At 41.6% G+C, this 16,996-nt stretch overlaps 2 protein-coding genes across 3 annotated transcripts in view; one reads left to right on the forward strand and one right to left on the reverse strand.

Annotated features, from left to right (window-relative positions):
• The window catches only part of bmp2k (BMP2 inducible kinase), a 76,605-nt gene extending 72,830 nt beyond the window's left edge, over nucleotides 1-3,775 (forward strand). For both annotated transcript variants that reach the window (XM_038288129.1, XM_038288130.1), the window contains exons 16-17: nucleotides 1,258-2,750; nucleotides 2,836-3,775. In XM_038288129.1, coding sequence (XP_038144057.1) covers nucleotides 1,258-2,627 — 1,370 coding nt within the window. In that variant the 3' untranslated portion in view covers nucleotides 2,628-2,750; nucleotides 2,836-3,775. The remainder of the gene's footprint in view (nucleotides 1-1,257; nucleotides 2,751-2,835) is intronic.
• Nucleotides 3,411-16,736, reverse strand: paqr3a (progestin and adipoQ receptor family member IIIa). The gene is made up of 8 exons (XM_038288131.1): nucleotides 16,582-16,736; nucleotides 13,561-13,780; nucleotides 13,257-13,419; nucleotides 10,388-10,543; nucleotides 6,365-6,562; nucleotides 6,194-6,284; nucleotides 5,939-6,118; nucleotides 3,411-5,315 (listed from the first exon to the last, which is right to left on the reverse strand). The coding sequence occupies exons 1-7, from the start codon at nucleotides 16,640-16,642 to the stop codon at nucleotides 5,976-5,978; spliced, it is 1,032 nt and encodes a 343-aa protein (XP_038144059.1). The 5' UTR covers nucleotides 16,643-16,736; the 3' UTR covers nucleotides 3,411-5,315; nucleotides 5,939-5,975.
• Between the last annotated feature and the right edge of the window lie 260 nt (nucleotides 16,737-16,996).

The following is a 16,996-nucleotide window of genomic DNA, read 5'->3' on the forward strand; positions in this document are numbered from 1 at the left end:
GCTCTGGATTTGGCTGCTGTTAAATCAGACAGTAGCTGGCTTTTGGCTGCTCAGCGGTCGGTAGCACTGCTGCCTTGCAGCAATAGGGTTCTGGGTTCGATTCCTGGCGCAGACCCGATCCCCACATTCTCACACAGTTTGGATTAGAAACAAGCAGCGTATCTAAGAAAGAAAAATGGCTTTAATCTTTTCCATCAACTTGTTACCCTTATTTTTGCTTGTTAGGTTATATTTCAAATACTGTACACAATTCCATCCGGAATACAATAAATTGACTATTTAAAGAGATGCTGCAGCAATTCAAATGATGAATTTGCTGTAACTCTGCCTTCAACACGTCCCTCTTTTTGCATTTATCAAGTGCCACTTGCTTCATAGGTCTGTGTTGGCAAAAATAATCAAAAGCAACAAAAGAAATATAATTCTGTAGCCTAGAAAATCCGATGTTGCTGTGTTTCTGTCCTTATGCAAACAGGATAAGAGGCTAGATAAGCTTTTAAAGCTCATCGTACTTGGAGGAAAAGATAGTTTTAAATTCTAGTTAATCTTTCAATCAGCATCCCAGTAAATGGTGCAGAGACAATGATTGACTGATCTTTTATTACTGACAAGAATAATAGACGAAAGCAGAAGTACAATTTAAAATATTACATCTCAAAGTTTCCGAGCTGCACGGTGAGGCAGTGGGGAACACTGTTGCCTTGCAGCAACATATACTCTGGGTTCAATTCCCGGGGTCTTTCTGCATGGAGTTTGCATGTTCTCCCCACATGGGAGGGTTCTCCCTGTGCATGTGTGGGTTCTCTCCGGGTACTCTGGCTTCCTCCCACAGTCCAAAACCATGACTTTTAGGTTCATTGGGTTCTCTAAATTCTCCTCTGGTTGTTGTCCTGTTTGTCTCTGTGTTGCCCTGCGATGGACTGTCGACCTGTCCACGGTGTACCCCACCTCTCGCCCCTAGACAGCTGGCGATAGGCACCAGCACCCCCCTCATGACCCCAGCTGGGATAAAGTCTGATGGAAAATGAATGGTATAGATGGATAAAACGACAGATATTTGCTTTGTGTGCTTGATTAACCAGAAAGCTGGCCTCCCCTTAAATGTTGAAGAAAATCAACGTGATCTTGTTTTACACCCGAGTATGGTCTTCACCTCTTAACTAAAATCAACTAACTTTTAAATGTTTCGTTTAGGCCTCTGGGTCTGGGATAAATAGAGATGCAGGATTTTATGGTTTGTTTGTTTTTTCCCTGTAGGACCTGCAGTGATGAGCAGTGAGCAGCCTGTGGAGGTCGTCTCCAACATCCCAGCTCCCATCAAGGACCCGCAGTCGGTCAAGGAGTCCAAACCAGGAAACAAGAACAGCTGTAAACCTGCAGATGAGTCCGACAGCGACTTCGAGTCCGACCCGCCTTCGCCTAAGAGCAGTGAGGATGAAGAGCAGGAGGAAGAGGAGGCCTTGAACAGTGAACACGGTGAAGACACAGAGCCAGAGAACCTTGGACAGAGGCCTCTGCTGATGGACTCTGAGGAAGAGGAGGACGAGGACAAACACAGCTCAGATTCAGACTGCGATGCCAACAAGGTTAAAATCCGCTCAAAGAAACCTGCAGCCGCTAAAGTAGCCGATCCCAGTGCTTCCAGGAGTCCACTAGGGGGGTCTAGGACCAGTCTGGTCACCCCTCCAGTGTCGCCCAGTGGAGCCAGAAACACTGACGTTTTTGGCGCCATCCCTTTTGTCAGAGGAGCTTCACCAGCGAGCCCCTCAGAGATCACTGATATCTTCACTAAAGCACCTTTCAGGCAGGTCAGCCAGGAAGACCCGGCCGCCGACGACTTTGATGTTTTTACCAAAGCCCCGTTCAGTCGGAATGTTTCCAAGTCGGGAAGGAGCGGCAGCGATGTCACCATGGGACAAACGCCGCCGGTATCTCCCGAAGGTACCGACGTCTTCGGCTTCTCGCCTTTTCAGCCGGGCCCCTCAGAGCCTCCTCCCACCACCTCCAGGAGCGCAGAGGACATCTTCGAGTTGCCATTTGAGGATTCGGCAAACCTGCAGAGGCAGAAGCAACGCAGTCTGCAGAAGCTGTCATCACGCCAGAGAAAAACCAAGCAGGAGGCGACGGCGGGGGGCGGCAACGGCAAGCGGCACCACAGCACCCCGACCGGAGGACGCAAGGGCAACAAGCCGACCTACCGCACCCCAGAGAGGGTCCGCAGGCACAAGAAGGTGGGCCGCAGAGATTCTCAGAGCAGCAACGAGTTCCTGAGCACCTCCGACTCCAAGGAGAACATCAGCGTGGACATCAGCATGGCCGAAGGGAAAGACAAAGCAGCGCCTCTGCCGGTGGACGATGCTCTGTTGGACCTCTTTGGGGCCAAACCGTTCCACCCTCCAGACAGCAGCCGCCTCGGCCAGTACCCCCAGCTCAGCGACGCCACGGGTGACATGAGCACCGCCAACGGGAAGTCATGGAGTGGCGGCGAAAGCAGGAGCATGGATGATTTCGGGGCGGTGCCCTTCACAGAACTGGTGATTCACAGTGGACCGCAGCAGCCCGCGGTGCCTTCGCAGCCGCTGGACCTCGACCCTTTTGGGGCGGCGCCGTTTCCCTCCAAGCAGTAGCTAATGCGTCTTCCCGCTCTGCCAGTAGCAGTTAACCCTGAGCCCTTTTGGTTTGGGATCATTTTTAACCACTTTTTCTAATAAGAAAGCCTGAATCCTGTGGAGTGTTTCTGCCTTTATGCTGCATCCTAATAACCTGACAACAGCCAGATGCATGTCTCGCTCCGGCTAGGCGGAGCGAGACATGCATCTGGCTGTTGTCAGGTTAGCATCTTAACGCTTTTAGGACTTTTTGAAGAGAGAAATCGTACTGTGATCATAACGCCTATACTTGACTGCTAAAAGCTCTTTTTAATCTGCCTTCTGATAGATTTAAGCACCAGGAAGCCTTACCTTAGCTGCGCCCGACCCACTTCTCAGCACCTCGGAGAACAACAGTTCTGCCGCATGGTTTGAAAGCAGCTTTTACCACTTCGTCTCGTCCTCTGTGGGTTTTTATCTATGCACCCTTTCCCTGCAGCTAAACGTGGGCGTGGCCACGCTACATTTCACTAGAAGGGAATTTGTTTTTATCTTTCTTAAAACATTTGAAGCTTTTGTTTGATGCCATTAATTTTTAGGCTAACTGTAGCAGAAAAACTTCTGCTGAGGCTTTTTTTTTTTTTTGTATGAACTCAAGTTGTGTTTGAAGAAAAAAAAAAAAGAAATAAAAACACAAAGCTGCATCCTGTTAAGCACTTCTGGCCAAATCCAAATGAATAAATAGTCCCCTTTTATTGGGATTATTTATTAGAAAATGTGTAATGTGAAACTTAATATAAAAACAGCAGGCTTATAAACAAGTTTAGCTACACAGCTTTACTTTTATTAGTCACGTTTTTTTGTATTTTTAAATAGTGTCATGAGAAGAAAAAGACAAAAACTTGAGCATCAAAATAAGTCATTTTATAAACAGCAGATAAGAAAAGATTTTTTACGTCATTTATAGGCAGTACAGTTTGAAGACCATTAATAATTTAAATACAAACAGTATCAGAAATTTGACTATAAAACAGAAACCTTTCATTCCAAAACCAGCCTGCATTTTTATCTTTTTAACTCCATTATTGTTTAATGATGAGAGACTCGTGATCAGTTGGGCTCAGCTGAGACCCAAAAGACAAACATTGAAGGAGCTGCTCTTCTATATAAAAAAAAAAAAAAAAAAATGACAGTGGTGGGTTTTTATTATCTAAATTAAAGCTGCAAAAAAGCAGATTCTAAACAGCACCTGAAATGCCATAAAAAGCTGGTTTAAAGATCTGCTGTGTTTGAAGACAAAGATGTTCATTATCAGGGGGACAATTTGGCTAAAATATTTCTATATGTGACTAACTATAATAGGATTATTTTCACTTAAACCTAAAAATGGATGTTGAAAAATAATCATTTAAAATCCCATTTTGCTAGAGAGAAGAAAATGGATTCCTCAGAATCTCAGACCGTTAGCAGAGCCGATCAGCTCCCACTCAGCCTCTGGAGCCAAAGCTAACATGGAGGCGCTGCATTCTGGAATGAAGTCAGTTCATATGAGAAAACAGAGACATTGCACATCACCCTAAAGGAGGCGTATCAGAGGTCTGCAACCTTTGCAATCCAGAGAGCCATTCCATAATTATCTTTGTCAATGCAACTTTACACATAAGGTGGGCTCTGCTGCAGGGAGGCAGTCTGTGGGATTCAAACCAGAACACAAAACTTCAGAACTGCTACCTTCCTTGAATGATAACTCAATTTTTGATTCAAATCCACTATAGAGAACAGTCCCATTTTATTTTACAACATTAAATTCAAGAAAGAAAACATGAATTTTGCCAATCATGTGGATTTACATTTTCTTCTATGGGACGTTTTGATTAAAAAAATTAGATAAACCTGAAGACCAAAATTGATATTACTAATACTGTCATTATGTGGTAAAAAAAATTCGATTTATTCAAACCCTAAATAAGCAGTTATTTAGTCTATATGTAAAATCTTTGGAAGCTCCAAAGAGCTGCAGACCCCTGAACTAGAACATAGTACCTAGAACATCATACCTTAGTTGTTTACATATAAAACACTGTTTCTATCCACAGTGAGAGCTTCTCCCATCAACTCAGGGGGAGGAAGAAGGTCTCCCATATGAGCCCAATAAAGGATCAAAAAATACAACCATGAAATAAAGGAAAGTGAATACTGCCACTAAAACCCTTGGAGTGTCTCAGTAGTGCCCTCTAGAGGCAGAGCTGCTCATTATTTCCTTTAAATCTGATCTAGTTCACTAAACGGGGAGGAATTTCTCCCCAAACTTTATCTGCAGCTCTGAATCGTTTATTACTTAAACATTTCCCCCCTTCTCCCCCAAAAAACACAGACATCTGGTTACTAACATGTTGAATAAAAACAATCTTTGGGTTCATTCCTGTAACATTATTGACTGATGGTCACTTTCTGTGACTAAGTGGTTCAAATTCAGCTCAATGATGGGACATTGAAACGTCTAAATATACAGGACTGAGCCAAGGAGCTACATCATTTTCAGGCACTTGGAAGAATGTTAAAGACCTGATGACCAGGTGGGTGACATGGCTGCTTGCCTGGACTCAGAACGGGTTTCTGGAGGTGACCTTCTGACATTAATGTCCTTTTGATGGTTGATCCTGAGTGAGACTCGTCCCAACACACCCTGAAGCGGCTCAGGTCTGCAGATTCGACTGGAACGCTGTCCTGCAGTGTCCAAAATGAAGAAAATCAAACATCTGAACTCTAAAAGACAGCAGGTCTAAATGCTCAGACTCAGCCTCCTACATAGTAGAGAGACTATTTGCAAATCAAACCTTTCTAAAGAAAAATAAAAGGTTCTCACAAATTTTCGGTCAACAATTTCTGCAGACATGGTTTTAAATCCCTTTTAGGCCATTTTAAATAAAAAGTTTTAGTAGATGTCATGCAGACATTTCATAAATCTTACATCATGGAAGCTGCAAAAACATCAAACTGCAAGAAAGAGCGGAAAAATCCAGACAAAGGGATGAATAGAAAAGGATGGAGGTGGATAATCAGTGAAGAATGATGATCGCAGGAGGAATAAAAATGAATGGAGTCAGATGATAAACCGATTAACATACAAATAAACAGATGGATGAGTTAAGAAATATATGCAGGAGAATTACATAGAAATGTGTGTCAACTTGATAAATTAATGTATTTCCCTGTTCTTTTTTAAAATCCAACATTTCTTCTCATGTTAAACCACCTCGGAAGCTTCTGCTTCATTTGAGAAACTTTTTTTCCTCCTTCCATCCGTCCTAAATCTCCAACATAAAAAAACGACACCCAGCAGTTCTTACATGCAAAGGGTCGGGTCCTGCTGTGTAGAGGAGTCAGCTACGTGTGCTGTGGAGCACTGGCACAGGGCTGGCTGTGTCTGTAGGCCATGATGAAGCCTGAAGACTGGTGCCACCAGTAGAACATCAGAACCAGCAGAAGGTGCCACACCTGGTGGCTGGAGCCCAGATAGTTCAGCTGACCTGAAGCAGCATAGGGAAAAATACATTTAATAACTGAGGAGTCACGGAGAGAAAATCCTAATGGTATCTGCTTACCAGGGAAGTAACGCTCAGGAACCTTAGAAACATGGAAAACAAGAGCTAAAGCCGCAATGAAGTACATCCCAAGGATGCGTGGAACAAAAGCCTGAAAAATAAAAATAAGGAGTTAAAAACTAAAGTCAACAAGTTACAACAGAAAGGGATATTAAAACCTAAAAGGCGTACCTGTACGAGCTCGGAGGAGAAGCCTCCGGTAATCCAGATCCAGTGAACGGTCGGGACGAGGCCGTACCCCGCTACAGAGCAGAAGATGAGCGAGCGCAGCTGCTTCCACTGCTTGCTGAGGTAGAGAGGGTGGATCTGAGCGAAGAAGACGGCCAGGATCATGGCCAGGACCGTCACCAGGTATACCTGCCGCCAGTACTGAAACCAAGACAACACACACACTTAGACCCTCGCGTCTGCACTGAACACCTCCCCTAAACTCAAACTAAAATTTAGGGCTTGTTTCTTTTTTAAATGATTTTTATTCTTGTGATAAAAAAAAAACAACTAAAAATAAGCAAACAAAAAATACAGAGGAATTGGAATTCTTTAAAGATTTCACACATTTTCAGGTTATGACCCAAATGTCTCAGGGTCTCTCAGTGTGACAGTCCAACAAAGAGCAGGATATGAACCTGAAACATGATACGTTTAATAAAACTAGCTACGTTTACAAACTATCCGACCTAAACCTTAGCTTATTAGAAATTCAAAAACTCTGTTTACATGGACACAAACTAAAATGATCCCATCATGACCTGTGTATGCATTTACCAAGCATTTGATCAGATTAAATCATTTAACGCTGACTAATGCGCAGTGGAGATTATTTTGCCTCAAACAGGTTCTCTTTAAGGATCGATCCGTATTTAACTCCATTAACCTGCTTCCCTGAAGCTGCTGAAGAAAATCTTCCCCACTGCGTTTTGAGTTTTATCCGATGTTTCTAGGGTGATCAAAGCGCTCGTTTTCCTCACATAAATCTAGCTAGATCAGTGTTTGATGCGAGTCCTTAGAAGACAGATCTATCATGTCAGTAGATTGTCCAGCTGAGCTGCAGCTCCTCCAGAGTTACCATGATCCTGTTGGGAGACTATAAGTGCTTTACTTATGTGACCTTTGATGCAATTGGTTGCATCATTTAGAGCTACTAGATTTATTAGACTAAAAACTAATTTAGACAATTCCTGATTTTTTAAAATTTGTTAAAAAGAATTCGAAAGCATATTATGTCACCATCGTTCACTATTCCGCTCTGACATATAAATTACACTTAAAATGAACTGAGAAACAAAACCCTAACCCTGTTCCAAGTTTTTTAAGAAACTTTAGCTGCTTAAAGGACATCATCATGTCTTAAATTCAAAATATCTCTCACCCCTTTTAAACTGGACGATGCTTTAAAGGAAAAAGTGTTTCACTTATTTGTTAATGAAAAAGATTTTCACCAGCATCAATTCAGAATCCCTTTTGGAGCAAACAGAGAGAAGCTAAGAGAATAAAATCTAAGCCTGATTCGTCCTTCATCTTGGCTGCGTTTCTTTTTTTCCTAGTGTTAAGAAAGCTCTCCCACTGTTTCAGCCGTTATCACAGATATGCGGCGAACCCGTCCTCGGATCTGTGCTTGCTATTTAAACTTCTATAAGTAGCCGCTGAAAGTCTGGACAGCCTTGGCTCGGTCCCTTCTGTCCGCGTGTGTGGATGCAGGCCTCCGTCCAGTCACACGTCCTCGTGCGACGAGTCCTGCTGAATTTCACAGTGAATAAATTTGCACCCGCAACAAGGCCCCCGGCTCGGACGCAGCCAATTTTCCTCTCAGGCCCTCCTCCTCACAGACTCCTATCTTCTCCAAATCTGCGTCCCTCAAAAGACTCGGACTAGACAAGAGTTTGACTGGCTAAATATAAAAATCTGTTTTTCTTCAGGGACTTGGCTTGCCACTGGAGTGGAGCCACCCAGAAGCAAAGCCTCCGTCTTGGCGTGGACGAAGGAGGAGGCGGGAGGGAAAGAGTGTGTGTAGGGGGGGGTGCTCCTGGACTTGCGAGCGTCATATGGTGAGGAACAGGAGTGACGGACCACTCCGTGAACACAGCCATCTGGTTTAGTCTGCAGCAGATTTCAGCCGAGTTCTGGGGGCAAAATAACCCGGCGCTTCCAATATGCGGGGGAAAGCGAGCGGAGCCAAACCTTTCAGGGATAAAAAATAAAATAAAATCAAACGGTGGTGGTGGGCGGCTGGAAGCGGCTTGTGTCATCGGAGGCTGTTTTCCGAACGCATGAGAGCGGAAAAGGTGTTGTGTTGCTTATTCACCGGGAACAATGAGTCAATGAGCGGAGCCAGACTGAGGCGCTCGCTTTATTCAATTACTGCTCCCCAGGCCGCTCCGCTCGCTCACAACCAGACCTGCTTCTTAATGGGAATCTGAAAAACACTTCACATCAGAAACAGATGCTTCCTTTAACTACCTGATTATCCCATTCTGTTTTATTCAGACCAAGAAAAGGTAGAGTCACAAAAACCTCCACAAAGAGCTTTTTTAGTCAGGAGCATTCCGGCTTTTTCCAGACCTCAGCTGCTTTATATCATCTCAGCAGAACTTCAATGCTTGAAATACTGAGGGTCTTATAACCAGGCTTCTCTGCATCCATTGTTTTTCAGAGGCAGCGCTCTCATCAGCAACACTTTCTTGCTCTTTTTGGGGAACTCATTGGTTCTCTCCATTCAGAAGAGATGAGCAGTCTTTCCAGAGGGTTCTGGGTCTAATCCAGGGTCTCCGAGTCACCCAGAAAACGTTCAGGGGTCCAGGAAGGAAAAGACTTAATCAGACACGTTAATGATCTCAGTTGACTTTAAACGCATATCAGGGATGAATTAAAGTCATAGGGAGCAGCTGTTCCAACCGTTGCATTTCCAAATTCTCCCGACTGGTGCACGATTTTACACAAGTGAATAAAGTGGACGTGTTTAGTTGTTTATCAAGGGGGCAGGGTTGTTGTGGCGGAAGGTCCACAAGCAAGTTTGATTGTGGCCGACAATAGCGTTCCTTGACACTGTCAAGGAACGCTATGGACAGAGGAAACATGCAAGAGGAGGAGAGTTTTGTGCTGCCGGCTGTGGATGAGTCTCCTCTATCATACATTTTTAATTTAGAGGAGGAAAGCGGGGATGAAGATGCGGAAGAGGACGCCAGGGCGGCAGAAGCTTGGTTTGGTGTAGAAGGCTTACAGCCGTACATGTTTGAGTCCTTGCCTCGCAACGCTGCCAGTTCTGTTAGCTCTATGCCTGCTGAAGACACAGACGTCCATCCCCGTGAACACTGGGACGGAACTCAATGGTAAACTAAATTATCCTTATTTCTTGTTTCAACCGTTGCGTATATAAGCTGTGACATATGAATCAAGACGTTATGGACGAAAACATTTGATCGACAGATGACCGTTGATATATGATTGGTCGAATTTAGGTGTAAAAGCTGACGTATAACTAACTGGCCTGCATAAGATAACGAAGAAAACAAACACAAATTTTGAGACAGGATTTTTTTTTTTATAAATTTTCTACATTTTGGGACGATATCATCTGATTAACAGGAAATTTATATACACTTGAAAAACGATCTAGAAATAAATAAAAATGTCTTAAATTTAGTGTATTTATCCTTATTTTTTAGAGTATTTTTACTGTTAAAATAAGATAATTAGATAATATGCACTTGAAATAAGACAATGCAATTGTGTTTTCTTATTTTAGGTGTAAATTGGCTTGTTCCATTGGCAAAATGTCTCTTTTACTTCCTCAATCCAAGAAAAAATGACTTATCTAGACTTTGTCTTTTTTTCAATTTACATGTTTAAGCCAGAATGATTTGACATTTAAATGACTTCCCTATGACTTTAAAGCATCAGATGACATCAGAGTTGAGCATTTATAAAGGTTTTGTGCTTGTTTCTCCCCCAGCAACATTTAAATAACATTCACTTTAGTTTCCAGCAGTAGTTTAATAATACGGTTTAACTCTGCTGCTCCTGTAGCATTAAACCCTTTTTCTGAATCAGCTTCATAGAGCATGAATGATCAACACCAGGTCAGATCACCTAAAGAACCCAAATATTTCCTTAAGATAAGGTTAGATTTATCATCACATCAGACTGAAGCAAGCATCACAGCTATTAGAAATAAGAACTAAATATGAAGGAACTCACATTATTACAGTAGAATGTGTAAAAGACTCCTGGAACGTAGCATCCCAGGATGCCGATTGAAACGCCAGCGTAATCCAGCGCCATCCAGCGGCGGCTGGTCTTCTCCGAGCGGTGGCAGCAGAACAGGTGGTAGCCCACGGAGCAAAGCATACACAGCTGAGGATTGAAACGCTCCATCAGGAATTAAAGCCTCAAAGACACATTTCATTATCCAGACTAGCTTTGTTTCAGGCAGATTTGCAGACTCAGATTCAGTTTAATTTGCTAAGAACATCCAGGAGAATTTTGCACTGAGGTCTAATGTTTGTTCCATAATCGCTCGGATTAAGGCAACAGCAGTTCCCGTGAATGATATTTGGCTCATCCCAAATCATCATATTGTGATAACTGAGCTGGAAAAAATGAAACAGAGGTTTAACTTTTTAGACCTTTTTTTTTTTTCCCTCATCTTCCCACCTCAAGTACATCACAGACATCACTACAGCTTCAGTTCAGGTAGAAGCAGCGGTGCGAGGGTCAGAAACTAAGTAATTATTTGATATGATCAGGATTATTAGTGGCGATGCTCCAATCAACTGTCTGATCATTTGTTTCTGTTTAATCAAGTCAAACACAGAGGATTTGAGGAATGCAAACTCTTCAACAAACAATCATAATTTCTTCTATATTTACTAAAACTAACAAAAGGTTATGGACATTAGGGGTGGAACGGTTTACAAAATCCACGGTTCGGTTCACGGTTTCGTGGTCATGGTTTTCGGTTCGGTATATGTTGATTGTTACACCGAAATCCCATAAAAATTAATGAAAAATCCAAAAATATTTATGAATTGTAATAATTTTTAATGATCCGCGGAAACCCTGGATCATTTCCGCATGTTTTGCTGCTTTGAATTTAATCATCTCTCGCATGCCCTCTACGATCTCCAAGGAACTCAGAGCGGAGCGGACGGGAGCCACAGCGGAGGCTGTATGCTTTGCTCTGAGCAGCCGGTCTGGAGCGCAGCGGGGCGGAGCGCTGATGGAGTATGAGGGATTTCGGAGTTAGCATGACATGTTGGTCATGTTGCTGTTAGCATAAACAAAACGTGTTGCACAATGCTTGCACACTGTTGCACTTTTATCCACAACTTTTTTTCCGACGTCATCGTAGGTCACTCTAAATGCAAAGCGCTCCCATACAGCAGACCTATAAAGTGCTGCGTGGCGCGTCTTCCAACTCCTGTTCTTTCCCACTCGCCATTCCTACACAATTCTCCACAACAACTGATTTTTTTCTGCTACACCCGGCTAAGCTGCTTCGCTTCTTCTTCTTCTTGTTTACTACTGGTGGTTGGCTTTGGTCGCAGTACCGCCACCTTCTGCTCTGGAGTGTACACGCGTCGCCTATGAGAAAAAGGAGCAGCGCATGAACCGAACACAACACACGCGAACCGAACTGAGACAGTAGAACCGAACGGTTCGGACGGTTTTCATAAACCATTCCATCTCTAATGGACATACATTCTGATCTAGAAATGGGGATAAAGTAGGGTTTTTTTAAGGAAAAATTATACCTAGAGCCAAAATGAAAGAGCCTGTAGGAAATACATATGTCTTAAGTCAGTCGTGCATTTATTTGTTGAGTTAAAACAACAATAAAAATCAGTACAGTTTGGAAATAAATCAGAATGGGGATATGAGCCCTCAACAAAAACAAGTTTGAAAATCAGATACCGTAATTGGTTTATCTCTATTTACTGGGATACGAAAAAAAAACAAGGTGGAAATTAGCGTGTGTGGCTAAAACTAGCCTATATCATGACAAACGAAGTGCTCACGATTTACTTCAATTTTGTGCTGCTCTAACCAAAAACATGTAGATGTTTAATTTAAGTGTTTCAGTTTTTTGATGACGTTTAAACAGTCCTTCATTGCAAAACTTAACTGTAACTCAGAGTGAAAAAGTGATTACTTCTATATGCGTACTAGCTTCAACATTCTGTTCCTCTGTGTGGTAACAAAACCCACTTTAGGTGCCACCTACTGCCACATACAGGTCTGGAATTGGAGCTACAATGTCTAACACTATTTAATTGTAATGTGACCAAAATTAAAGGTCTAGTGGAGGATTTTAGTGAATTTTTGAAAAGACCCGCCCTCTCCACTTAAAAAAAAAATGGATATGCATATCCCTGTACCCACTCCCGAGAGGGAACAGGTACAGGGTGTGTGAGAGAGCCTGCACTAGCCTATTTCTCCTTGTGCACGCTCTGTTAAAAAGTTGCTGTTTGCATCTCTCAGTGAAAATGGGGACAAGCAAGTAGGATGGCCTTATGTAAACATACATATTACCAGAATGACTGACAATTAGGAGGACCACTTACTTACATGATCCTGCCAGGAAAAAAAACATCCTCCACTATACTTTTAAGTACGTATATGATTTGAAAATTTTGTTTTGTTATATTGCGATTATATTGCAAATGCAATTAATTAACCAGCCCTAGTCTGTATTTCCTTCATTTAATACATCTTTTTTCTCCTCTCCTTTCCTGGACAGTCTTTATCCCCACTAAAAGAAGCAGCATTATTTGATCTATTTAGTATGAATCAGGCTTTATAAACACCCTGCATAAACCTGTTTTTTTTTTTTTTCAATTTCGCGCTACATTTCATCATATGCGGCCTATAAAAAAAAAAAACAAAGCTGCAAATCCTCAAAGAAGTTGGTCGGTTACCGAGTTAATCTGCCATTATGGTTTAGAAATAAACAGTACAAGGAAAAGTCTGGCATGATATGTATCAATGCAGCCAGCTTGTTATGATTTAAGAAAAATTGCTCATTTTACAATCCATCTGTTGTTGAAGATCTAAATCCGGCTCATACCTGGAAGCAGAACAACCCGATGGAGTATATGACATAATCCTCTCGCGATGCTCCGATGGATGGCAGCACCGACACCATGTTGTACACCCCAACACAGAAGAAGAGCAGGAATCCCAACAGATGGCTCCAGATATTTACCGTCTCATTGGACAGGATGAAGAGGCTGCACAGACATCAGATCGATAAAAAATGTTGTACTTTGGTGCTTCCACATGTATGAATTTAAAATGTCATCCCTTTTGTCTTTGTTTCTGCAACTAGAGCAACTTTAGGCAATAAGACTGAAAATATTTTAGCATCTCACCTTTTAATGCAAAGCCTGGAAGGCAGGTAGGCTCTGTATCCATCTGTGATGTATGGATTATCTCTCAGATATACTGGGATCTGTTCATATGTGTACAGTCTGATGCCTCTGGGCACCAGTACAGGCCAGTACTGGTAACCTCCAAGCTCAATATAATATGTAGTTTGGGCATTTTTCTGGGGCTTCAGGGACATGGCTGATCCAGCCGTGTCTGCTGAAGCTAAAAGCAAAATAAGACAATAAAAAAAGCAAGTCATTAAACAACAGAATGACTGAAACAGGAACAAAGGGCATCCACATTTACTGTACTGGGAATCATTTCTTTGAAAATCACTGATTCTATTTGTCTATTTTCATAAGCAAAAACTGCCATAGCATCTGGGAGTTAAAGAGCATGTGACAAATTTGCCTATTTCTTTGTTTTTATCCGACAGTCCAAAATCAGCAGGATGTGAAGGTGAAAGGGAACCCTGGGATCATTCAAATTTATGGACACATGTCAATTAAAAATTACTGATGACAGCTGGGCTGATCTGACCTGAATCACACCAGAAACGTCTGAATTAGCTGGAGAAGTTATGTCTGAGTTCCAAAGGGCAATCATGTTCATTTTATTCCTAGAAAAAAAAGAAACTCCACAAGAAACCAGTTCTGCTCATAGTCTGTATTGTACAGACGTTAATTGTTTTTTTAATTAATGCTTTCATATGCTATGAACATAAAATGTAGATTAGCTACAGTGGGGCAAAAAAGTATTTAGTCAGCCACCAATAGTGCAAGTTCTCCCACTTAAAAAGATGAGAGAGGCCGGTAATTTTCATCATAGATATATGCAAACGTTTGCATAGATAGATGCAAACGTTTTCTCCTCAACTATGAGAGACAAAATGAGAAAAAAAAATCCAGAAAATCACATTGTCTGATTTTTAAAGAATTTATTTGCAAAATATGGTGGAAAATAAGTATTTGGTCAATAACAAAAGTTCATCTCAATACTTTGTTATATACCCTTTGTTGGCAATGACAGAGATCAAACGTTTTCTGTAAGTCTTCACAAGGTTTTCACACACTGTTGCTGGTATTTTGGCCCATTCCTCCATGCAGATCTCCTCTGGAGCAGTGATGTTCTGGGGCTGTCGCTGGGCAACACAGACTTTCAACTCTCTCCAAAGATTTTCTATGGGGTTGAGATCTGGAGACTGGCTAGGCCACTCCAGGACCTTGAAATGCTTCTTACGAAGCCACTCCTTCGTTACCCGGGCGGTGTGTTTGGGATCATTGTCATGCTGAAAGACCCAGCCACGTTTCATCTTCAATGCCCTTGCTGATGGAAGGAGGTTTTCACTCAAAATTTGACGATACATGGCCCCATTCATTCTTTCCTTCACACGGATCAGTCGTCCTGAAAAACAGCCCCAAAGCATGATGTTTCCACCCCCATGCTTCACTGTAGGTATGGTGTTCTTTGGATGCAACTCAGCATTCTCTCTCCTCAAAACACGACGAGTAGTTTTTACCAAAAAGTTCTATTTTGGTTTAATCTGACCATATGATATTCTCCCAGTCATCCTCTGGATCATCCAAATGCTCTCTAGCAAACTTGAGACGGGCCTTGACATGTACTGGCTTAAGCAGGGGGACACGTCTGGCACTGCAGGATTTGAGTCCCTGGCAGCGTAGTATGTTACTGATGGTAGCCTTTGTTACTTTGATCCCAGCTCTCTGCAGGTCATTCACTAGGGCTCCCCGTGTGGTTCTGGGATTTTTACTCACCGTTCTTGTGATCATTTTGACCCCACGGGGTGAGATCTGGCGTGGAGCCCCAGATCGAGGAAGATTATCAGTGGTCTTGTATGTTTTCCATTTTCTAATAATTGATCCCACAGTTGATTTCTTCACACCGAGCTGTTTACCTATTGCAGATTCAGACTTCCCAGCCTGGTGCAGGTCTATAATTTTGTTCCGGGTGTCCTTTGACAGCTCTCTAGTTTTGGCCATGGTGGAGTTTAGAGTGTGACTGTTTGAGGTTGTGGACAGGTGTCTTTTATACTGATAACGGGTTCAAACAGGTGCCATTAATGAAGGTAACGAGTGGAGGACAGAGGAGCCTCTTACAGAAGAAGTTACAGGTCTGTGAGAGCCAGGAATCGTGCTTGTTTGTAACTGACCAAATACTTATTTTCCACCATATTTTGCAAATAAATTCTTTAAAAATCAGACAATGTGATTTTCTGGATTTTTTTTTTCTCATTTTGTCTCTCATAGTTGAGGTATATCTATGATGAAAATTACCGGCCTCTCTCATCTTTTTGAGTGGGAGAACTTGCACTATTGGTGGCTGACTAAATACTTTTTTGCCCCACTGTATATATGCTTAAGGATTAAGCTAGTCTACAAAGAGAAAAAACTGTAATAAACTTTTAAGTTTATTTGAACAGACCCCCTTTAATGAGTTTTATTATAGAATCAAATGAATAAAAGTGAATAAGTCTATGATGTACATTTATAAAGCAAATTGCAAAAAATGCATCACTACAGCCTGTAAATTTGTAGTAAGTTTAATTACAGGAATCCTATTTACTGTATGGATATAAAAGGGAGTCAAAATATACTCTTAACTCTACTTAGTCCTTTTTGAAATAAAATATTTAGTACGCTTTATCAGTTTTAAATAAATGAAAAAAAAAACTTTACTCACAAACACGTGTATTTATATATACAAATATAATGATACATACACATCCTGCAGCTCATAAAGAGGATTACGCCAGCACCTGATTCTTGCCAATTATATAGTTTTCGCATTACACATTTCTATGAGCCGAATGTTTCTTAAATAACATATAAACTTAGATTAAGATTATAATGAGGTCTGGAGTGATTAAACACATTTATTCATCAAATAAATCTAATAAATCGACGGGATTTTCAAAGCGGTTTGGTCTCCAGCGGGTAGCTGATGCTAACCAGGCTAGTTAGCAATTTGCTTTGTTTATAGCTCATAATATAAACTCCACTTACCTTTAAACTTGGTGTATTTGTAGTTTGAGCCATTTTGTGGCTTAAAATATGAACTACGCATTTGTAAAGATGTATTAACATTTAATTAAAAATAAAAGTCTAATAAATTCTTCTCCACATCTTCGCTTAAGACGCCATCAGATTTAAAGGACCCCTTCAGCGCGTCTAAACACTGCCTGATTAAAAAAAATAATATTAATAATAATGAACATCAACCTCTGCACATAAGAAAAACAGACGTTAAACATGGAGACAAATCCTAACAAAATTTTTCAAAGAAAAAGACTTGTTTACCCTGATGTAAAACCATTATTCTACAACACACTTAGCAAAACCCCATACAAGGTTAAAATGTATTTTATATTTTTGTAGTATATTTGAGGTCAGTAAATGCAGTTCAAAATGTTATGTAAAT

Source organism: Cyprinodon tularosa, unplaced genomic scaffold, assembly GCF_016077235.1.
Source record: "Cyprinodon tularosa strain WSP-4 unplaced genomic scaffold, ASM1607723v1 ctg249, whole genome shotgun sequence".
NCBI lineage: Eukaryota > Metazoa > Chordata > Actinopteri > Cyprinodontiformes > Cyprinodontidae > Cyprinodon > Cyprinodon tularosa.